Source organism: Neovison vison, chromosome 9 (genome assembly GCF_020171115.1).
Source record: "Neovison vison isolate M4711 chromosome 9, ASM_NN_V1, whole genome shotgun sequence".
Classification (NCBI taxonomy): domain Eukaryota; kingdom Metazoa; phylum Chordata; class Mammalia; order Carnivora; family Mustelidae; genus Neogale; species Neogale vison.
Window position 1 is genome coordinate 17098506 of NC_058099.1, and position 24590 is coordinate 17123095.

The 24590-nt window shown below is 41.7% G+C and overlaps 1 protein-coding gene across 1 annotated transcript in view; it reads left to right on the forward strand.

Moving 5' to 3' along the window:
- The window catches only part of ASTN2 (astrotactin 2), a 736372-nt gene that overhangs the window by 419530 nt on the left and 292252 nt on the right, over positions 1–24590 (forward strand). Inside the window, exon 12 of the mRNA XM_044265036.1 lies at positions 12588–12776. Coding sequence (XP_044120971.1) covers positions 12588–12776 — 189 coding nt within the window. The remainder of the gene's footprint in view (positions 1–12587; positions 12777–24590) is intronic.

Here is a 24590-nt window from a genome sequence, read left to right on the forward strand (position 1 = left end):
AGGAACCTCCGTACCGTTTTCCACAGTGGCTGCACCAATTTACATTCCCAGCAACAGGGCACTGAGGCTCCCTTTTCTCTACTTCCTTGCCAACACCCGCTCTTTCCTGCCTTTTTTGATACTAGCCATTCTCATGGGTTTGAGGGGATATCTCATTGTGGTTTGTTTTTTTTGTTGTTGTTGTTGTTTCTCACTGTGGTTTTGATGTACATTTTTTCCGATATTTAGTGATGTTGAATATCTTTTCCTGTGTCTATTGGCCACTGGTGTGTCTCCTTAGGGAATATGTCTAATTCAGGTCCTCTGGCCATTTTTTATTTGGATTGTTTGTTGCTTTTTTTGGGTATTGATATATCCAATAAGGGGTTAATATCCAAAATATATGAAGAATTCTGCAAGTCCTAAATAAGATGGAAAGGGGTGGGGGGAGTTTGCTGAGAGCTGTTGAAACCCATCCAAAGGCTGATAAACAGGACAAAAAAGAAAAGAAAATCCAGGTCTCCTAAAACCAACTGCAGTGTCAATGTGTTTTGGAAATTGCCTATTAAGTATGCAAATGAGAAGTTACCCACACTTGTTAGAAGCACTATAAACAAAACAATGAAAGCCATTAGCAGGTACTTGTGAGGAAGTTGGTGGAGAGAAGTGGCAAGCCTTGAATTAAGCAAGGAAAACAAACCTTTGCTCAAAGAGACCTTCCAAACTTACTCAGAACTCTGTGACCTCTCTGAATGTCCTGGGTAGGGGCAGGTATAATAAACCTCTCTACAGCCAGGATAGTCCCAGTAACTATGTCCTATAAAGTGCCTCCTACGGGCCATGACTGGGAAGTGCTTTGATTACAACAGGCTCTTTAATTCTTGTAAGGACTCTATAAGGGAGGTATTGTGATGAGCTCCAGTTACCCTCCAGAAAAGCAGGCACATGGTGACTGTGTGACTTGGCCAAGGTCACACAGCCGGTAAACGGAGGCTTTGAGATGTCCACCCAGGCTGTGTGGCTCTAATCTGCGTCACTGCTGGACACTTCTAGCACTGTGTGGTCTTAAGCGAGTCACTGAACTTCCCTGAGCATTCCCTTTCAAGTGGAATCAGATAGGACTGTGAGGATAAATGAAATTACGCATGCGCAGGGGCTAACACACATAAGCAGCCAGGAAATGGTAGTTACAGGTAGTCGAAGAGGTATTAAGCCATCTAATTTCATCATTCAGTGACTGAACTGAGGTCTTGTTTACCAGCTCTAGCACCTGGAACATAGTAGGTGCTCAAGTAATCATTGTGGAATGATGTTCCTCAGTCAGTGTGGCCAAAGAATGTGTTCCTGGTCTTGTCTTTCCAGCTATAATTCCAGCTGTTTCTCTTTTCCTGAATTAGGGCCCGTGGCTTCAGCTTCTGGAATTTTGACAGTGTTGTTCCTTCTGCTTCTCCTCTCCTCCTCTCCTATACCATCAATCTCTGCCCCACTGCCTGTGGGCATTCAGCTTAGACAGCTGTTTCATCCTCCAGACTCAGTGTACGTGGAACCTTCTCCAGCGAGTCTTCTCTGAGCACTAAGGGGTGCAGGAAAGAGGTGTGCAGGTACCTCGGAGAAGGGCAATAGAATACTTCACCCTTTCAAGGGGATACAAATTAAATATTCGCTCAGTATTTACCAAGGAGTGTTAGGGAATGCAAAGAAAGGACTTTCTTTTCTTGTTATATTTTGGTTTGTATTTTTTCCTTTCTACCCACAAGACCCTCTTCCAAGAGACAGACCCATTTGCACGTAGCCTTGAATTCTAGTTTATCCCAGTGAAACCTGGACACCATTTGCAGACTGGACCTGTAGCCAGCTGCCGTGATCGTCAGCCCCAAGGTCTGCACCATTAAGTAAAAAGTACCATTCTCTGGGGTCACACAGCTAGCCTGCCACTGCTGCTGCCCTGAGCATCTCTCTGTGGTCACCCCAACTGCTCTTCTGACTTACCTGCTCTCCTGTGTGGTCCTCATCCCACGGTGAATGCCTCATGGTCAGGGACTAAGTCCCCTTCTTGTCACTCCCCACTATTAGACCTGAGAACTTCTTCAACACTGTATTTGTTGAATTAAGGAATTCATCTACCAAGGATTTCTTGTGCCTACTCTGTGCCTGGCCCTTTGTGGGATGCTGAGAATGCAAAGAGCATTGAGCAGGAGTCCTTGCCCACCCAGGGCAGAGGGGACACGGAGGACAGGTGGCTGAGCCTCACATGGTCCCAAATGATGTTGATAGAGCACAGGTACCAGTGTGGTGGAGATAAGCAGGTGAATTGGAGAGAGGTAGAGAAGGCCTTGGAAAATCAGCTGAAGCATTTAGAATGAGTCTTAGAGGTGAGGGAGCAGCACCTCCCCTGAAGGTCTCAGTAGGTTACCCAGCAACCAAGTTTGTATCCTTTGTATAGTGTGTTTATAATGTATTCTATTCATTCTTCTCTGAGAACTTTGTATTATCTGCATAAATCCAACCTATTTAAAAAAAACAAAACAAAACAAAAAAACAGATAATATAAAGATAGGACTGCCCAGAGCCATGTGTAAGGAGAGAAACAGAAAGGGAGGAAATGGTTTCAGAAGCCTGGCATGGGGGATCTTACTCAATGGGAGATAAATTTAGCTCTGTGCTTCTTGGCAACTGAAGTAAACAGGAAAAAAAAAAAGAAAGAAAGAAAGAAAGAAAAAGAAAACCATGGTGGATTATATAGTTGTCCTGGTTTGACAAAAGAATGTTGTAGCTTTGTTGTTTTGTGTGTTTTAACGGGCAAACATCTTTTCTTGATAGAATATTCTAAGACAGATGTTCCCTGTATATTTGTAAATAAATTGTGATCAAGTCCGTTAATTTTTTTTGAAGTTTCAGGTATTTCTCAGATCTTTCAGAACAGGAAACTGAGGCTCGGAAGGATCTCACAGCCACGTAGGAGGTGAAGTTGGGACAGAAGATATCCCATGGTTCTCTCTTCAGAGGTGGATGTATTTAATGTATTTAAATGTAATTTAATTTAAAATGTAATGAAAATGTATTTTAAAACGTGGGCTCATAGAGCACGTCTAGCCTCACATAGTCCTTACCAGAATATCTTTTTTAATGTCATTTTTATGTGATTTTAGGAGGGAGAGGAGATAATACATGCGTTTGATACTCACGGTGAACTGGAAGCCGCTCACTTTCACGGTCAAGGCTTTGCAAGCTCTCTAATAGGGGAAACCACTGACCTCAGGAAGGGAGACGCTGATCTCGATTTTGACCATGAGTAACAAGTTACAGACGTGTGGGAGGTCTCCAGGCCTTGTTTCATTGTGGTTCCTGACTTTTAGGCTAGGGCCTGCATTCATCCCTTCTCCCCCGCACCCCCTCCCGGAGTTCTGATCGAAGGAAGAGGATTTTACCTCCCACAGTTAACACAGAACATCCACATGCCACGTTCTTGTCAAACATTACAACCTCATGCTCCCAGGCACTTGAAACATTTTGCAAAAGCTGCAGTGTAAGACATATTCACGGACAGTTGACGGAAGCACCCAGAAGTTCATCCATTTGCTCAGAGAGGATTTTTTTCAACGTGGGCTCTGCGAAACATTAGTCCCATATGCAGCTGAAAGGCAAAAAGGGGCAGCTCAGTGGTCATGCCCACATGGAAAAAAGTCCGTACTCTAGAACTGCCTTGAAGGTTCACCATGCACCTAGGGATAGTAAAGGCTTGGACAAGCCCTGTAGTGGTGAAACATCATATGTCACTGGTTCTAAAGTGACCACATTTTCCACATTCAAATCTCTGAAATTAGGATGCATTTTACTATCAATGCTTTGACAGAGTTTTAAAAAAAATGTTTTTCCTTCTTAGTGTTAGGTAAAATGCTAATGTTTCTTGTAAGTGTTAAGGGTCTTAGGATAGATACATTGTTACATAATTTAACCAGAACTCCTCATGGAATTCTGTTTCCTTTCCTTTCTTTTTCTTATTTCTTCTTTTCTGAGGAATACCCTTGGGTATCCTGTATTCAAAATGGATTTTCCAAAAACTAAAATTTTCCCTTGAATGAAACCTTCAGGTGGAGACCACCCTGAGAACAATCGTACTCATCTGTGTATTAGTTAATGTTGGGACAAGCCCAGGGGCCTTCATGAGAAAGACCCCCATGACATTGGTTAGCAGGGTTTGTGTGGTTGAGGATCTTAGCTTCTAGGCCACAGAGAGTCGTGGTCCGGACAGCCCCAGGGCGGGGTTTGTCACAGGTGTCAGATTCAGGAAAGCTGGAAAAGCACCTGTTGCTCTCTTGCTTTGCTGTTAGGGTACCCAGATTCACTCCTGGTGTTGGTCCAAGTCTGTGTGGCGTGCAGTTCTTGGAGCTCTTCTTACCTGACCTTTTCTCTGTTTCTATTGCCCCTCCCCCACCCCCAGGATTTGATTCTTTTTCCTTTTAAAAACAAAACAAAACAAAAAGCAAAAACAAAAAACGCTATCTAGTCTATGTATTTTAATATATATAATTTGTGGTTCCATAAACCATTGAGGAATGAATGAATAACCAAGCAAATCAATACAGGAATAAACACTCTGCTCTGAGAATCTGTGTAAACGCCGTATCTCTATAAGTTCCTGGTTTCCTCTCTTGAAAGACAAGCAGGTTGGAAATAGCCATTGGCCCTGAAGTAGAATGGGCACTAGATTTGAAATGGGACAGTCCAGGTCAAGGTACTGTTTTTTTTTAAGTGCTCGTGTGATCTTGGTGGAGGGATTTTAAAGTGCCAAGCCTCGGGGTCCTTGGTGGCACTGTTGGAATGAAACTCCCCACCTGTGATGTTGCTCTAAGGATTAAATAAAACATGCTCTTGGCTAAACACGTACAGGTTTTATGGTGCAATCTCTGAAGGCCTATCTATTTCCAGTATTCTCTATAATGTGATAGGTGTGTTAAGGGTAACACATTCATTGCCTTCAGCTAAAATGCCCAGTTTGTATCTTTGTACTTATTTTATGTTTTTCATTTTGGCATATGTATAAATATAGTTTCATGCAGATCTTGGCTGGTTTCCTGTGAGCCTACACGCTTTAGAATTTCTGCAAGAAATTCTCCCAGACGACAGAATGTTCTAAAGAAACTGTATAATTATGTCGCGTGGCAAAAAGAAAAAAAAAAAAAAAAAAGAACAGAAACCAACAACTAAACAGACCTTTGCATAAATCATCCATCTTGTTCCCTGAGGTGGCTTGCGGGAGTGAGTTCCTCATGTTTCAAAACTCAGTGGATCATTTACCTCTGAGTCCCTATGTTTTTATGAGTCCCTGTTGTTTTTTTCTTTTCTTCCTCTCTATATCTCTAAGAGTCTTACTAAGCATACCCCAGGCCTTTTTATCTCCCCTCCTTCCTCTACTACTGAAACACAATCCTTTCCTACCTCCAGACCAAAAAAAAAAAAAAAAAATCACCATGAACCTATAGTTATAATATGGCTAAAATCATACACATACACACACACACACACACACACACGTTTTGAAATATGAACTCCGAGATCTATAACTTAACACCACTAACAGTAAGGTACTTCTTCATGGGCAAGTCACTTAACTATTCTAAAACAGTTTTCTCATCTGAAAAATGGAGCCATTCCTCCCTGTTAGGATCTTATATTAGTTTCCTAGTTCTTTGATAATGAATAACCACAAATTTAGTGGTTTAAAATATCATAGATTTATTAGTTACGGCTGTGGAGGTCAGAATTCCTAGAATCAAGGCTCGGTAAGACTTGGAGGCCAGAGAACAGCTGGTTTCTATCCTGTCTCTCTTCTAATTCCACATGGTGTGTCCTTCTCTTGACCCATTTGTCTACTTCTTATGCTCTTTCGAGGACCCTTATTATACTGAGCCCAACCCAGATAATCCAGAACAATCGTCCCATTTTCAAAAGTCTTAAATCACATCTGCAAAGTTCCTTTTGCTGTGTAGGGTAACATATTCATAGGCTCTGCTGACTACAACACAAACATTTTGAGGGCGCCGTTATTCTTTTTTTTTTTTTTTTAAGATTTTATTTATTTATTTGACAGACAGCACGAGTAGGCGGAGGAGCAGAGAGAAGGAGAGGGAGAAGCAGGCTCCCTGCTGAGCAGGGACCACCCCCCCACCCCCACCCCCCGCCCCCATTCAGGACTTGATCCCAGGGTCCTGGGATTATGACCTGAGCCTAAAACAGGTGCTTAACCAACTGAGCCACCCAGGTGCGCTGGGGGCACCATTATTCTACCTACCACAGGTTGTAATAAGGAGCAAGTCAGTTCATCTACAGAAAAAATATTCCCCTAGACTGTGGAACTTGATTTTAGGGCTGAGCTTTGCATATGCTTGTGTGTATGAGTGGTTGTGTATACATATAAATACACATACATGCATATGCATGTGATATATATGTTTAATTTATATGTAATAATTACATATGTATGCATTCATATATTTAAAATACATGAATGATATATGTATTTCCAATGAATGGCACATCAAAGTTCCCAATTATGTAGTTTGAATAATAATATAATAATAATAATAATAGAGTCAAAGAAGGATTACTCTGTTGATTTTAAGAAATCTGGATCTAGAGAGAACTCCACAAGTAGTATTTGAGAAGCACTAGAAATGATTTTATGCTCTGTGGTAAATGCAAATGGGCTAACAGATGAAATAATGGTAGAGTAATACATGACCATAGTAACATTAACAATCGGGAAGCAGCAGTGTTGAAATGGCACCATGTGTAACACATTGTCTACTTTATGACACATGCGATGTTGTCCTTAATGTAAGTTATCTCCATTCTCACATCAGCTCTGTGATCAAGGTAACTATTATCCCCATTTACTAGATTGTGACACTGAGGCCTACAGAAATTAACAGATAGGATCAGGGTCATATGGCTGGTAGGGGGCATAGCCTCTATTTGAACCTGGGTTTAATGAGATCCAAACCCTGAACTTGACATCTGTGTCTCCCTTAAATAAGGAGGCATGAAATCTCAATAAATTCACCAAAGTAGAAATTATACAAGCTATATTCTGAGACTAGAATGCAATATTAGTATGTATTAATGGCAATCTAGCTAACAGATAAATGTCTCCCCTTGAGAACTAAAAAACAAAAATAAAAACAAAGTGAAGTAACACTTACTTGGTTGGGGAAAAAAAAATCAAACTCAAATGACCACTTCTTTAAAAATGAGTAAGTGCAGAAAGACTGCATATCCAATTCATGGAATATGGGAAAAGCAGTCAGAAGCTCCATGTCATTTATTGAGAAGCAAGACAAATTGAAAATAAACAAATAAAGCATTCAAATCAAGAAGCCAGAAAAAGAATTATAAAGTAAAGTCAGAGAAAGCAGCAGGAAAGAATTAATATAAATGAAAACTGAAATAAATGAAAGAGAAAAAAGAGAGAGAGCCTCATCAATAAAATGCAAAACACTGTTCAAATGAGAAAGAGAGAGAGAGAGAGAGACAACCCAAATAAACACATTAAGAATGAGCTGGGGACATAACCATGGAAGCACAGAAGATAAAACAAATTTAATGAGAATACTGTGTACAACTTTATGCCAATAAATTTGAAAGTCTTGATAAAATGCATTATTTTCTTAGAAAATATAAATTACTGAGTTTGAGTTATGATGGCGTAGAAAATCTAAACAGACCAATAACATAAAATAAAATGATCAGAGAGCCAACTATCTGCAATTGAAAAGACATGAGCTCAGGGGATTTATAGGCGGGTCCTGTCAAATCATTAAGGAATGTATAACCGCTGTCTTGTATAAACTGAATCAGAGAAAGAAAATAAATGGGCAGTTTTCTAATTTATTCCAAAATCCTAGTGAAGTCCTAATACCCAAACTTGACAAATATATACTCATCCATTTAGAAAAATCTGGTAGATGTATGAGAACTGATGAGCTCCTTATGTGGTAGGATGAAAAATCAAGTTACAGAAATCAGTCATAGATTCCCTCAATATCGGCAACAATTAACTAGAAAACATAAGGGAAAACATAAGTGAAAAATCTATCCTCTTCCTGATGGGGAAAAGACTGTAATAGTAACAGCTATCACTGACTGTATGTTTGGGTATGCCAAATTCCAGACGTAACTCATTTAATCCTCACAGTAACTCCATGAGGTGGGAACCTCCTTATAGATAAGCAAAGAAGGCACAGAGAGGTTAAGCATTTTGTCCAAAGCCACACAGCCAATAGGAGACAGAATCAGGATTCGGTGTCTGGTGGTCTGGATCCAAAAATGCATGTCTGTAACCCCTGTAGCATCCTATGTTGCCTAAATACCTGTGAATGAGCCCTGACATGATATGTGGAAGACCCGAGGTCTAAAACTTCAGTGAAGGTTTTAAAGGAACACCATACACATGGAGATGCAAACTATGTAACCGAATTAGCAAACTCACAACTATAAAGATGTTAAAATAAGATAAGCTAGGTTGCCATAACAAATGAAGCCTCCCAAGCCAGAAGCATATACACAAAAGTTTATTATAAATTTTTCATGCAAAATCCATGTGACCGAGGCTCCCCTCTTCCATCCTGCAGTATGCACTTGGAACCTGTGGTCTCCAAGCTGGCCATAGCAAGAGAATAGAGGGCTTGAGAATCAGTCACACAGGATGTTTTGAAGGGCTGAGTCTAGCAGCAACATATTACATCAGCACAGATTCCAATATTCAGAATCCCATCGCATGGGATCCCACCACTGCAAGGGAAGCCTGGATGCGGAGGCTATGGTGCATACCCAGGAGGAAGACCCAATGGGGTGAATAGAAGACATCTCTGCCACGGCTGGTGGCAGTGCCCAGCACAGAGCTGACTCTCAATATTTATATCTCTTAAATTTATATCTTCCCCCAAATTGGTCTACCAATACAATGCAGTACCACCCACAATTCCACTTGGGTTTTATATGGAATTTGACAAGTTAACTCCAAAATTCATTTGAAGGGAAAAATAGTTTAGAAGAGTGAGGAGGTATTGAGATAGAAAATCAGTCTTTGCGATGGGGAGGAAACTTACTTTACTATATGCAAATGATGCTATAAAGCTACAATAATTCAAAGAGTATAGAATTTTTGCAGAAACATACAAACAACTAAGTAGGAAAAATTCCAACCCTGTATATATGGTATACATAGTGATTTAGTATATGACAAAAGAGCATTTTATATTAGTGAACCTTCACTAAGGGAGGGAACCTTCAGGTAATGGTTACTATTTTAAAAATAACCACTCCTGCCATGTACAAAATTAAATCCATACAGGTTAAACAACTGAAGATGAAAAGATTTTTTTATAATGAGAATAATATACAAAAATACATTTTATCATCTCATGGCTTCCTAAGCATTGCCGCAAATTCAGAAGCAATAAAGGGCCAGGACAGAAAGGTTATAAGGTATCAAAAGTAAGATTAAAATACAAGTACAGACTAGAAGAAAATTTCAATATATATGGCAGGCCAAGGATAACTATCCAGAAAATATGCAAAGCATATACAAGCTAATGAGGAAAAAGACAAGTATGACAATGGAAAAAATGGTCAAAGCACATGAATGGACAATTACACAAGAAGAAATAGATAGACCTGTGACAAGAAAAGACGGTGAACCTCAGCACTAATCAGGAAATGCAAACCGAAAGAAAAAATGACTCGGAGCGCCTGGATGCCTCAGTTGGTTGATCATCTGACTCTTGATTTCAGCTCAGGTCATGATCTTAGGGTCCTGGAATCGAGCCCCACATCTGGCTCTGCACTCAGCATGAAGTCAGCTGATATAAATAAATATATAAATAAATATATATAATACATATTATATATTATAATATTTATAAATATATAAATAAATATATATAATATATATTATAAATAAATATAAATAAAGAAAATGTTTTTAAAATGAGTTATTTTTCCCATCCAAGGTTGATGATAATTACCATGAAAGATACAGGGAAGCGGGCTTTCTCATTTATCAGTGATAGGACTGTGAACTGGTAGAGACTCTACAGACATCTATTCAGGAGATCTACCAAAATTTTTAAATTCATGAACCACTGACCCAGCAATTCCTCTTCTAAGATTTTGTTATAGAAAACACACATGTACACAATGATGTAGGCACAAAGATCTTCATTATGACACCATTTGTAATAACAAACAGCTATAAACCACCAAAATGTCCATCCATAAAGATCAGCTAAAAACATTATGGTACACTTACACTCTGCAATGCCAAATAACCAGCAGAAAGGTAGATCTGTATGAATACTGATTTGAAGAGATCTCTAAGACATAGTATTAAGTACAAATGCATATCTTACAGCAACATATGGTGCACTTATGAGTTTATTATGAAAAATTTATGTATAATATATTTATTATTATATACATGATATTGTATTTCTAAATGCATTGAAAATACTCTAGAAGAATCTATAATAGTAATGATGATTACCAAAATAGGAAATAAGAATATATAGAGAGTGGAAATGAAGAACTTCCACATTTCACTCTATAGACTTTGGTAATGTTTAATCATTTATAACAAAAGTAGGTATTCACAGGCATACGTGTGTGTGTGAAGAGAGGGAGAAAGCTCTACTTTGGGAAACCATTTCTTATACTTCCTGGGAACCTACTAGGATAAATGGATGGAACTAGACTTTATTAAGAACTTACCATTTACTTTCCCCATTCATACAACTCATATTATGTGTACTGAACTTTATCAAGGGAGAGTTTAATTGCATTTAACAAATGCAAAAAGAAGTGGGGATAGACTTGGTGAAGGTACCAAAACAGCCCTTCTTCCAAGAACTTTCCACTGTACTTGGGCAGGAGCATGTCAGCATGAGAAAGACAATTGGTGCTCCTGTGCAACACACTGGAGGTTAGAGAGGAACAAGGGAAGAGTATGTGGGGAACATAGGGAGGAGCAAAGGAAGAGTGACAACTTTTCACAAGAGTGATCTAGGTCAGCTTTTCAGCCCTGCCTCTTTACTTCCTGCCTTCAGTTGGGTTCCACATCTCTAACATCAGCTACTGGCTCCTTCAACCCAGGAACCTTCAACCCAAACCATTTCAAACAGACTCTCCCTTCTTCCAAATGAGTACCTGAGTATCTCTGCAGTCAGATTCAACAGATGTTTCACTCTACCTCCCAGAGAAAAGACAAATAAGAGACTGTACTGCCTGCCTTCTACTTCCTCCAGCTGTCACAGCCCAACTAGGGTCAGATCATGCAAAGAGAAACAACTAGAGTTGGAAAAACAAGAGTAGAAAAAGGTACCTTTGTTGATTAACAGACCTGAATTTGAATGCCACTTTGCCACTCACTCACAGTGTGACATGCTTTATACTTATTTGCTCCTCATTTTGATTCTGGGTAAAGCAGGAATGATGATATTACTTGTTTTCTTGGTTACAAAATAAATATAATATATATAATATGAAAAATATATGCTCAGTAAACAGAAACACCATCATTGCTGCTGTTACTGTATTATTATTTTTTTGTGTGCGTGAACTACCTTGAGTTCCTGTTTTTTGGATCATAGGACCTTGTAGCTGCCTAGTGAATTAAGACAGGATAAGCATTTCTACCCCATTTTACAGATGAGGAAACTGAAGATCAAATAAATTAAATGACTTGATAGGGTTCACATAGATCCAAAGGAGCAAAGATGACATTTATACAAGTTTTTCCAGTTGAGCAGCCTGTTCCTTTGTGTGTCTTATCTATTATGTATACTCTATTCCCAGCGCCTAGCAAAGGAGCATGGGCAGGTAGACACTGGAAGAATTCCAGCTTTTGGACTGATTTTTCAAGGGCCGAGACCTCTGCTTTCTCCCCTCCCCCATGCTTAAGAGATAGCTTTTTTCACTGCAAACATCCCCAGATTGCAAATGCTACTTCAATACCCCATTTAGATGCCTGTTTGGTCCATAGAGGAGGGTTTGTTTGGTCCCTGCCTCAGAGGCATGTTAAGGATTGGGTAGTTAGAGGCCAACAGAGGCTGCTAACATTGCTAATTGAGCATAAGAAGTGGCTACAGCTCTATGAGCTGTCCATGGTGCTGGACGGATCAGCTCTGAGTTACAAGGGCAATAACAACATTGTTTTTGCTATAGTCTTCAACCTTGGTGGACAGATACACTGGGAATAGATTCTGGTTTGAGAAACTAGTTGATAATTCCCTGCGAATTGGTCTGTCATGCTTTTTAAAATCTGTGTGTTCATGGAAAACAGTTTTTAAATTTGCTTTGGGCGTAGATGTGCACTCTGGTTTCCCCCTCGACTCCTCCAAAATGTCACAAATGACTTTCCCTGAATTTACCATTTGCAGGATTAATGTGCTTTTCTCTAGACACCTGGGCCCTAGAGAGATTCCAGACAGAATAGCTGTCTCCATTCCTAAACTCTGACCTGTTTTGCAGGCAAAGGAGGCTTGGTTTTAGGTCACCCACAATGGGGGCATCCAGCATGCGGAGCTAACTCTCGGCTCTGTTTTATCACGCAGTTGTGTGGAGGAGTACAAGCTGGCTCCTGATGGAAAATCCTGCCTAATGCTCTCAGATGTCTGCGAGGGCCCCAAATGCCTCAAACCTGACTCCAAATTCAACGACACCCTCTTTGGAGAGATGCTGCATGGTTACAACAACCGGACCCAGCATGTGAACCAAGGCCAAGTCTTCCAGATGACCTTTAGGTATGGGGCAGACACTTGCACTTCACTGTTGAATCACTGACCCAAAATCTGGACAGGGGGAGGAAGCCATGGGCACCATGGAGTTGAGTGGTTTTAGACTGGTTAGCATCTCCCCGGGCTCACTGGTGCCGATCCAACAGAGTGTTAGAAGTCAGCAAAATTCATTCCATGAGTTTCCTTTTCCACTGACCTAGTCCTTATTTATCCTGCTCTTCCATTTTTCTAATTCTAGCCACATTTTTAAAAATCAGTCTTAAATCATCCTGTAAGTATGGTTAATGGAATTTTAAAATGTTTAAATTAATCTTTCAGTCTATTAAAAAATAAGTATCTTATGTAGGCTATTCAGGCAGTTCAAAAATAAAGACATTTAATGAAGTAGAAAATAAAATTCCCATCACCCAGAAATACCCAGAATTAACATTTTCTTGAACATTCTTAAAACACCTCTCTCTCTGTCTACACACACACACACACACACGCACGCACATGCGTGCGCGCACACACACACACACACAGACACGCCACATCTCAGTAAAGCTGTTTAGAAATTGCTGTTTTTTACTCAACAGTATGTCAAAGACCTCATTCTCTGTTAATAAATACAGAGGTACCTGCGAAATTAAAAGATAAGGCTACTCTCATATGAGAGCAAACAGAATGGGGACTGGGTTGACCAAATTATATAAAGATTAGACATGCAATCTCATTATGAAAGGCTCCCTGGGAGAGTCAGAGGAGCTGGATTTATTCATGCCTCAAAATCTGAAGAACCATAAGATGGTAGACTGAGTAGAATTGTTCCCTGTATAAGAAATGATTATCTTAAAAAAAAAAAGCTATATGTTTAGACAGTTTTGCATGAAAGTGTAAAAGGATATTATTACAAAGCAGGGCTCACCCCAGCCTTTGAGATCATGTCAACAAAAGTCAGAACTGGGAAAGAATATCTTCATTCTAATCATCATCATCCCCATTCCACCATCACCTAATTAATAATAGTGATGTTTATAGTAGGAGTGGTAATAATGACCGCTATTTATTAAGAATTACTCCATGTCAGACTCTTTACCAAGTATTTTTAGTAATAATCAAATAATGATAATGATGACATTAATTCAGCACAAGCTGAGGGCATTCCAAGCACTTGCCATCTACTAATTCAAGTGATCTCCCCCAATGGCCCTGGGAAGTGACTCTTCCACCTCTCCCTTCTAGGAAGTGAGAGAGCCAGAATAAAAGCATTTTAGCTTTACTATTAAAACTCTTTGAGGCACCGTGGCCTCCATTTTATAGCTGAGAAGTCAACATCAGAGGTAAAGTGAGTCTCCCAAGGTCCCCATCCGGTGAGAGGCAGAGTAAAGAATAGGTGTTAATCGGACCGACTCCCAAGCCTTGCTCTTTTTTTTTTTTTAAGCCAACATGCCTCATTAATTCCCATTTCATAGAACAAGAATGGAAATGTGAATTCCCTGAAACCATTTGCCTATGTAGCTATCACAGGCTGCTTGAGCGCTGTCCCAGGTGCCATGCTGCTTACTTGAGATATGATGAAAAGTGAGATAAAAGTGGCCCAAGACCCTGTGGTGCTTTGTAGTGTGTGTGTGTGTGTGTGCACATGCGCACGCACATGTGTTTGTAAACTTATGGACTTACTTAATTTGTGCTAGGCACTGTGAAATAAAGGAACACTATTATTCCAAGATAACAATTAACAGTGGGATCTAATTCAGTTGGAGCAGAATAGTAGGTGTGCATGTACTGGGTTAGAAAGCAATAAGGCTTTGGAGCCTACTTTTCAGATGAAGTGTTATTTAACTAATACCTAAACTTAGGTATTAGGTATGGGACTTAGCTTTGGGAAAGTATCAAGCAGAAACAGATGTTTTAAGAAGAAAAAAGAACATGTTCTGCTTTAAGTAATGGAGAAGTCTGGTGTGGTTTTGGTCAGACGAGTAAGGGAAGAGTGGTGGGAGGTAAAGCTAGAGCAGTCCATCATAGCAGATCATCATGGGGGTCTTGCAGAGCAGGTCTCTATTCTAGGAGCAAACGGGAGAACTCAAAATAGTTGAAGAAGTGGAGTGTGCCATGGCTGCATTGTTATTTTCCAACCTCATGGTGGCTGCAATGGGAAATAAATGGCAATGAGGGTTGCCCAGGACAGGGTGGAATGGGGGCTCAGTTGGGGCTTTATTGTGGAAGCCATGTGAAAGTGTTGGTGGCTTCAATGAGGATGATGGGAACCGTTTGGAGAGAGAGGGGGGTTTTGTGAGTTAGTCGTGAAGCGTGGTTCACCAGGCCAGTGAGCGTGGTAGGCAGAGGGTGGGGTCAAGGGAGGGTTTGAAAGTAATGAGAGTGACTGGTGGCTACTCAGCAATTTAGTAGTTGGTAGTTGAGTCCTTCAAATCCCAGTGGAGTTTCCTTTCTGCCACGCAGATGCTCAAAGAGCAGTTGAATGCTACTTTACTGGAAAGCTCCGGGAGAAATTTAAGGAAAATCCAGATGAACTACTCCATACTGAGAACCACAATGCTGACTTTCTGTAGTTTTAATGCTCCATGAAATTCTTTCTTCAGCATCATGATGGCTAGCATAGTGCTGTGTGGAATTCAAAAGAAAAAAGAGAGAAAGAAAGAAAGAAAGAAAGAAAGAAAGAAAGACCCTTGTTTCTGAGAAGGAAATTTACAGGCTCTCATAATGACATACAATTGCCAAAAATATGTGAAAATTTAATTTCCAAATTGGCGTTCCAGTAGTTTTCAAAGAATTTCTGTGTGAAGCCTTTTGAGAAGAATTAGAAGGAATGATAGGGGTTTCTCAAAAGATGAGGCTTGTGAACTGGAGTTGGAAGTGATAGCAAAGAACAGTGTCTCTTGGTAGGGGTAAGAGCTGGAAGGGCATTTTCTTGTCTGGGACGGAGTCTACAGAAGCCTAGACACAGATAGGCAGGAGTGGGGAGTCAGCAGAACAGGTCTCCAGCTGGATCTGGCTCCAAATCTGGCCCCACTGGTGACAAGCATAGTATTGTTGCCTTCTGCTTATTTTTAAAAAAGATTTTATTTATTTATTCATTTACTTATTTATTAGAGAGAGTAAGAGAGAGAGTATGATCAGGGGTAGCGGGAGAGGGAGAAGCAGATTCCCCACTGAGTAGGGAGCCCAGTGAAGGGCTCCATCCCAGGACCCCGGGATCATGACCTGAGCCAGAGGCAGACACTTAACCGACTAAGCCACCCAGGCACCCCGTATTGCCTCCTGTTGTTTTTTTCTTTTTTTAAAGATTATTTATTTATTTATTTGACAGAGAGAGAGAGATCCCAAGCAGGCAGAGAGGCATTGTCTCCTGTTTAAAAAGAGGTGTTTTATCAGATTCTGGCCCTCATGGCAGCTCTCAGACTGGCCGGCATATATGTGATAAGTGATCAAATGTACTCGTCGTTCTCATTCTCTCATGTGAAGATTAGCTTGGTCCAAAAGAAGGATCCAAACTGCATAGTAAGATGCTAGATTCTGAAGGAGATTCATGGGATCCCTGATCTCATTTACATATGGGGAAGGGACTTGGCAAAGGTCACCAAAAAAAGTCATTGCAGAGCTACCTCATACTCTCAGATCAGATCCCAGCATGCTTCTACTCCCAAAGAACTGGTCATTAAGAGAGAGCATGGTGCCGTAAAGGCTGGACTCGGAGTCCCCAGACTCATGCAGAATTTTAGCCCCATCAAGAATCCTCATTCTGGCTCAGACACTCTGCTCATTGTTCCCAACCCTTCAATCTTGGGTTGTTTCAAAATAGCCAGGGTCTGTGTCTGCCCTGATTTGCTCATTGGAAAGAGTATAGTGAGCAGACCACAATCTCGTTTGACAACAGCCTCAAGATTTAGGGAGCTCCCCAGACTACCATTGTGCTCGAGTGGCCCATTTCATGTAAGCTCTCTTATCCTTGGCTTCAGTTAAACTTTCTTTACAATAATTTCCATACTTAGACTATGTCCCCTCCTGGAGCCACATGCCAAGGCAGTTGACTTCCCATGGTGGGAAGGTGAGTGGCTTCTGATGAATCTAAATTTATCTCTTTCAAGTCTCCCTCACAGAGCCTCAGACCAGGAGGAGGCTGCTGCTCCTTTGTCCTCCAAGTTCCAGAAGGCAGGCCTGCAAATGTTTCAGTATCAAAGGCAGTTGTCATTTCTCGCCTCTCCTTTGTTCCTTTTCTCTCTCTCCTCCAAGTAATCTTCGGTCCAACCCTCCAGAGTAGCCAACAGGCTCCCCACCAGCCGTCCTGCCATATGCCACATTTCCTGACAACTGCCTGGCTCGGGATTTCAAACTGTACCTACCAGCTAGAGTCTCCAGTGTGACAGCCACCACTCTGCTCTGTTCTCTTCCCTGCCCCCACCTCAAGCCTCCCACCTAGCAACAGCAGGTAGAAAACAGGTGTGCCTTTTCATTTCCTCTTTCCAATCCCCAAAAGAGCAGCCTGGATTTCTGTTTTACTAAAGGCCTCCCATTACAAGTATCTAAATTGGACTAGCATTTAACAATCAGCGCAGACATAACCCCTTATTGTACACATGGAGAAACTGAGACCCAGAGAGGGATACAACTTACCCTCCGTTCACCATGATCTGGGGCCCCTCTGAGACTCCAAGTTAGAGTCTGTGACTCTCAAACCAGTGTTCTGTGGTTTCTGGTTCTGTTATAAGGGATGTATATCACTTCTTCATCTCCCTTTAACATCATGTGGTCTGCAGAGCGGGAGGACACAGGTGCCATGGGGGGATAACAGGTTCTTAATTAAGGGGGGAGCTTAGGCAAGAGCCACCCCTTGAGTACATGATTCTGCAGGAACTGGATGCCATCGGCGGTCACCTTCTCACGTGGCCGTGTGTAGGCTGCATTCTCCCCTGAGAGATGAGCGTGGGGTGATGCTTAGGACCCTGGTGGGCCTGGAAGTTATCTGCTGTGTATGAAGATTAAATGTGGTATGTACTGGGAGGCCATACAGAAAGGCAGAGGTAAGACAAGCATGATAAAGACAAGCTGTTAGAGAGGCCAAGCAGAGAGGAAAGGTGGGGGAGATGGGAAGATTTGAAGGAGAGACCGTCACCCTCAAGTCACAACAGAAGTTATTCGCAGGATGGGTGGAAGTTGTTTTAAGAACCTGGTGTCTGGAGAGACCCCTTGATTAAGAATCCGCTTCCTAATCAGAGGGACATGAGGGGACATAAAACTTTGTGAAACACTCAGGTTCTGTCCAGACAAAAAGGGTCAAAGATCTCCTTTCAGAATGACCCCCAAACCCAGGAAGCAATGTCAAGCCCTCCTGGTTCTAATCCCTTTCCGTGCACTGTATTGGTTTTAAGGACTCAGGCAGGGTCACCATTAGAATTCCCTCCTCCTAGCTCTCCATCAGTGAGGGGATTGGTAAGGACCGCCAGAGTGAGATAAACTTATCAAAGGTTGGTGGTATTTGATGTTTTGTTTGTTTTTCATTTCCCTCCCTCCCCCATCCTCATCCATCCTACTTCATTCCTGTAAGAAAGAGAGGTCAACTTTGGTTATAGATTGTGCGGATTTAGATAAACATCAGTCAAGAGCTCTTATTGAGCCCAGATCTCTCTATTCCTGTTCACAGTGAGAAGTTGCTTGGGAATGAGGTCTGAGCGAATGACGGTTGTAGATTTTGCAAAAGCCTCATTGAAAATAAGAATGGTTCTGCCACCAGTGGCTGTTTCCCATAGGCCTTCAAGGATGACCTTGAAAGAGCATGGGTTGCTCATGGAAGATTTGTTAGGCACTTTCAATCTGGTCCGCTTATCAGATGTGCATATTGTACAGGGTAAGAGGAGAGTTTGGGATAAGATGTGGGATTTCAGGATGAGGCACCACCAACCCACGCCTGGTGAGACAGAAGGGTTCTCTTTAAGGATTTGAGAAAAGCTGGCTTTTCTAAGTGGCACCCACTTGTTTCCCAGTAGAGGGTCCTGAGTCACATCTTATTAAGTGGCCTCTACAGCTATTTTTCTAGTGCCTTTCTGGGTGATGATTAATGATACATGCTGCTTCTGGGTCCTTCCCTTCTCTCCCTTCTCCCTCTTTCTCTTGTCCTCTGCGTTGAGCTATGTGCATTTTTGTTATGTGCCAGGTCCTGTATCCCGTACTTTAATTTTCTCATCTAATCTTCCTAATACCTATCACAAAATGGCCCTAAACAACTTGGTTTTCTTAAAAAGGAAAAGAATGTATCAGCCAGAATGCATTTGGTCGTGCCCCTACCGAATGCCCTGTATGGAATTGCAGGGGTCCTGTTCATTCTGGCATTTGGGAGTCTGAGCTGACAGAAGCATCATCTTCATGTGCTCCCATGAATACTCTGGTAATGGGAACAAAATTTGGCTCTCATCACTTCCTCCTAGGGATGACATTCTGCTCAGATTCCACTGGTCATGTCCAGTCCTCTGGTCACAGCAGTCCTCAAAGTGTTGGTCAGAACATGAAACCCTATCAAGTGCTGAAAAGACCCAGAAATATGTGGGGCGTCAATATGATTTACTGCATTGAGGTACAGAGATGTTGAGCCAACTAGCCCAATAGTTGTATAGCTATTATGTGATAAATCTCAAGTCTAATAACAAATCCCATCTAGCAGCGTACCTTTTGGGATCCTAGCCTTTTTCCATCACCACCTCTGCGAACTGTAGTAATACCTTCTAGTCTCTTCTCTACCATTTCTTTCATTCAACTCCCAAAGAATCATAGACTTTGTAGATGGATGAACCTTGGAGAACAGTTTCTACATCCCCCTTTGGTAGATGAGATGCCTGAGTCTTAACAGTATTTAAAAGAATTACTTAAAACCACATAACTAACAAGTGAATAAGTTTTAACTTATAAACCCCATTCTATTGGACTGCACTATATCCACTCTGAAGGTTTAGAAATTTATGATCCAACTCCCACACTATATAGTTGGCAACATTAAGGTCAAGGTTCCATAAAGAACAGTTCCAGGTTCCATAAAGAACAGTTCCAGGACTGGAACCTTGTTTTTCTGAATTTTCAGGTCTGGGTGTTTTGTGATACACCATGATTTTATTTTAACAGGAGAAAGCAAATGAGGCCAATGGTGGAGAGATCATTAATTAAAAGTGGAATTAGCTTCTGATTTGCAAGGCGACTCCCAAGCCTCTCTGTACAGTGATATCCCAACTCTTAACAAAATCCTCAACTTGCCACCTGCAGACGCAGCTGTACGCTACCTTCTCTGGGGTATCAACTCAGGAGACCTTGGAAGTGTACTGAAGACAGAAATTAGAGGCTAGATCAGAGGAGTTAAGGGGTGATTTTCCCTGGAGCTCTGATTCTTAGGCTGGCTGGAGAAGATTTTCCCTTTGATATCTCCAGTTTTCCAAGGTTTTTGGACATACTCTGAGGCAGTCAAGGCCAATGTGCCCCATGAACCATAGGTCCTGAAATCCAAAAAGCTGAGTTTCTATTCCTGTTCTGCCTCTCCCTATTGGATCACCCTTGATCATTCTCTCCTGATTTCTGTTGCCTTTTCTATAAATTAAGGGTAAGGCGGAGCTTGGGTGAAGACTAAGGAATATAGCCTCTTTCTACTCAACCCCTATGGCCATGGGATTAGTGAGGCCATTCCTATCACCTGATCATAAGACTCACCTGGGCTGCACTGAGACTTACCAATCTTTTTTTTTTCTTTTTTTTCCTCCCAGATAAGGGGCCTGGGAAAGTGAGTTGTCTTCATGTTCCCAGGTGACTCACATTATCTAGAAATTTGAGATATATTGGCCTGGTGTCTAAGATATTAGGCTCTAGAATCTGGTCCTAGCTTGCCACCTGTCAACTGTGTGTCCTTGGGCACATTCATGCATTAAGCCTCAGTTTTCTCATCTCTAAATTGGGAATAATGACTCTACCCACTTCTCAATGGTTTTGTGATGATTAAATGAAATTGGCACCTGTTCCATCCCTGTTCTCATCAGACAAGCAGGACTCAGGTGCCATGGGGGCTGCCAAATCAATAACTGGGAGGAATCTTACTGAAAAGGCCAGCCCCATGTGCATGATTCTGCAGGAATTTGATCCTGCATCCAAGTATACTTTTTACATGAGAGAACGGAAACTCAGAGAGGTGACAGGTGGCATCTAAGATCATACAGCTAATATGTGACAGAGCCAAGAGCTGAGAGCCACAGCCTGCCCTTGTCTCCACTCTATAGCCTCTAGATACTGTGTGCAAAGGTGTCAGGCTGCTACCATGTAAAATAATGAGGTCTAAATCCCAAATCTGCCATATCATAGCTGTGTGGCTTTGGGCAAAGCTCTTAACCTTTACGAACCTCAAGATCTACAACCATAAAGTGGGCTTTTAACCTGAAAATATCCTCAAAGGGCTATCATCATCCCCATAACTTACTCCAACCAACATGTTTTGGTGAATGTATTGGTGAATGTATTGGTTTGGTGAAATGCCTAGAGTAGGGTCAGAAACACAGCCCTTCATGCTCTGTGGGTCTATGCGAGGTGGACAGTTCAGCCAACAGTGTGGAATAGGCAGCAGTTCAAGGTCACCTTCTTTTGGGAAGACATTATCTTGCTCATGTGTTGTATCATATGTATCCTATATTGTAGCCCCTTTGTTTCTGTGTAAATGACTTACAGGGAAATACATCCAATCAGGAATGTGGGATTTAGATGCTTATGACTGCAGAATTTGATAATGGACCAGGGGCTTATGTCCAAAAGTTTTAGAAGTGTGGAACATGTCTGTGTTAATATCAAAAATATGTAACAACTAGCTTAGAAGTGACCCTCACCTGTAGGAAAGGATATCCATCCAAACACAATGAAGATTAACCAGTACGTCCTATGGTCTGCCCATCAGTCTTGCTCAGCAACTACTTTTCCTTCTGGTAAATTTCCCAATATCCTTATGTATGATTGATAGTGTAAAACTATTTTTTCTTTCTTTTTCAAAGCCGGACTTTAAGAGGCATAGGCAGGTATTTCTCCCATGATACATGTGGACAGAGCAGGCTGAATGCTATACTTTTCACACGAGAGAACGGAAACTCAGAGAGGTGACGGGTGGCATCCAAGATCATACAGCTAATACGTGACAGAGCCAAGAGCTGAGAGCCACAGCCTGCCCTTGTCTCCACTCTATAGCCTCTAGATACTGTGTGCAAATGCCTGTACCTATGGCTCAAACCATATGATCCTCAAAGAGCAGGAAAGCAAGTAATGGCTCCTCATCATTATTCTGTACAAAAACCCTATCTAAAGGTAGGACTTTTCCCTATGTCTGCTTATAGCCAGGACACAATATACATGAAATACACTAGTGATTCTCGGTCTCTAATATGCATACAAAGTGCCACGGAATCCTGCTAAAATGCAAGCTCTGGTCCAGTGGGCTGCAGATAAGACCTGAGACTCTGCGCTTCAAATGAGTTCTTGGGTCTGAAGACCATTTTTGTAGAGCAAGGTGTGAAACTAAACTTTTTGTGAGCTATGAGCCCCGATGAGGCCTGAAAATGGAGAAGGGTTGTTACTTCTCCACTTGCCTGTTGGATTGCGAGAACCAAGTCCAAGGCCAGTGGCATTTAAAGGCTATGTGGTCGCAGAGGTGTCTCTTTCCAGACTAATCAAGCACAGAGCCTGTATTTTGGATTTGTAGCAGTCAGGGTGACAGTTCTGCCCCGTCATCCAACAGGGCCCTTGGGCGTAATGTAGCCCAACTTATTTTCTCCATCCATCCATCCATCCATCCATTGACTCTGCTTAATGATGGTTATGAGATACTCTGAGCATCAGTCCCAGTGGGAGAGGAGGCATTTATCCTGAGTCCAGTGTCCTGAAGCCATGGTTGAGTGCCTCCTGTTTGCCACACTGTCATTCCTCCATCGTTGGATGCAGCGGAAGGCTGGGCAGCAGTCAGCATCAGGGCACAGGTCAAAGACAGACACCCAAAAAAGTAGTGAGAAATCCATTTGGGAAGGGACACTGGCCTGAGTGAAGCTTTATTATTCTTAAGTGCTTGGGCAAAAATCTCATACCGTCAACACTCATTAGTATAAGTAGGGACAGAAAGAAAAGAGTAAAATTAAGACCTGGGGAAAGATGCTTTTTTACTTTTTGCATGTGGGGAGCAGGGAATTGCAATCCATTTTTCAACAAGGCCTCTCTAATCTCTCTCCCTAATTATAGTAAAAGATTTAATTTAAAAAACAAAATTATTCTCAATGTTCACATCTCTAAATATACCAAACGTGGTCATTTTATGAGGAAAACAAATTACACATTGCACATTTTGAGTGTTCTCCAACTAACCTAAAAATGTGTGTCTGGTCTGCAAAAGTTGCTAAAGCAACAGAACCAACCAGGTTCATTTCACTTCTTCTCTCGCTTCACCTTCCCCCTTTTTCTGTGGTTTGGCTTTTAGTTTTCTGGCTTCAGAATCCCTGACTCTGTCCTTTTTTCCAGGAGGGGGAAGCCTATCGGAACCATCAAGCCGTCTTAAAGCAGAGACAATTTTTAAAGAAGCACCATTTCATTATACTCAAATGCAGGCAGTAACTCAGGCTGGTCTAAGTGCTCAGAAGGAAAAGTCCACAGGGAACCTAGGGAACAGATAAGGATAGATTGTAATTAGCACAGTAATTGTAATTAGCAGAGCAATTGTAATTAGCACAGCGATTGTTTGTTCGTAATGGGTGCTTCCAAAGTGACTCCAGGCACTTTGTCCTCTGAAGTATCTTCTGCCGTTTCCCTGGTGGTCTTGTTTACACTGCTAATGTACTAATGTGCTTAGCAATCTCTTTTATAAATAAACACTCCAAAGGTACAAGCCAGCCCAGCCCCTGGCCAAGCCTTATGCATCCTTAATTAACGGAGTCCACAGTGCTGAAATTTTCCTGTATTTGCATTATGCAAAGGCAACATTAGGTATATTACTCTCTGAAGAAGTCCCACCTCCGAAGTCATTTTTTGTTGTTCTTGTCATTTTGTTAATTACAGGAGGGAATAAGGTGGCCGAGGAATGCACTTGAGCGCAGAGATGCCAGTCCTGGCTGTACCTCTCCTTCTCCTTTGTTACTTAGCAACTTTTTGTCAAGCACCTGTGACACATAAGCTTTGAGGAAGAGAAGATGAAGGAGACGGTCCAGGTCTCTGCTCTTAGGCAGATGGACCACGGGCCCAGTGTTGGTGTGGGTGAGCAGAAGTAGGGAAGGTGTCCTCCAAGCTGCTGGCTGAAACCTTGAGGATATGATTAAGAGTTAGCTAGGTGGGAGAGTTGCCCAGGCAAGTAAGAGCATAGGGCATCTGCAGGTGTGAGCATCAAGGGGACTGTGAAGAGGGTGAGGGAATACGATTGTAGAGATAAACCACAGAGAAGCATGGGCATTCAACCAGGAAGGGTTACTGAAGGGCCACGGTAACGGGACCATTACTGGCTACGAGACTTTGCCCGGTCTTCTAACCTTCTGAGGCCGGTGTGCTCACCACTAAATCAGAGAACATGATAATACCGTCCTACAGGAGAATTATGGTGGGGAGGGAGAGGTGATGAGAAAAGTCAGGTTAAAATGCTCTGTAAAGTGTGAAGACACATGTAGATGTTAGTGACATTTTCCTAACACGAATCAGAGGATCTGTGAGATGCCACTTACTCTGAAATTTTGTGCTGGAGTGCACATCCTGGCACACTTGAGATCATGTGAGATGCAAATGCACCAGCATGACTTTCTTTGTGTTCCTTCCAGAGAATTGAGAAAGTAAGTCTATTCTAAG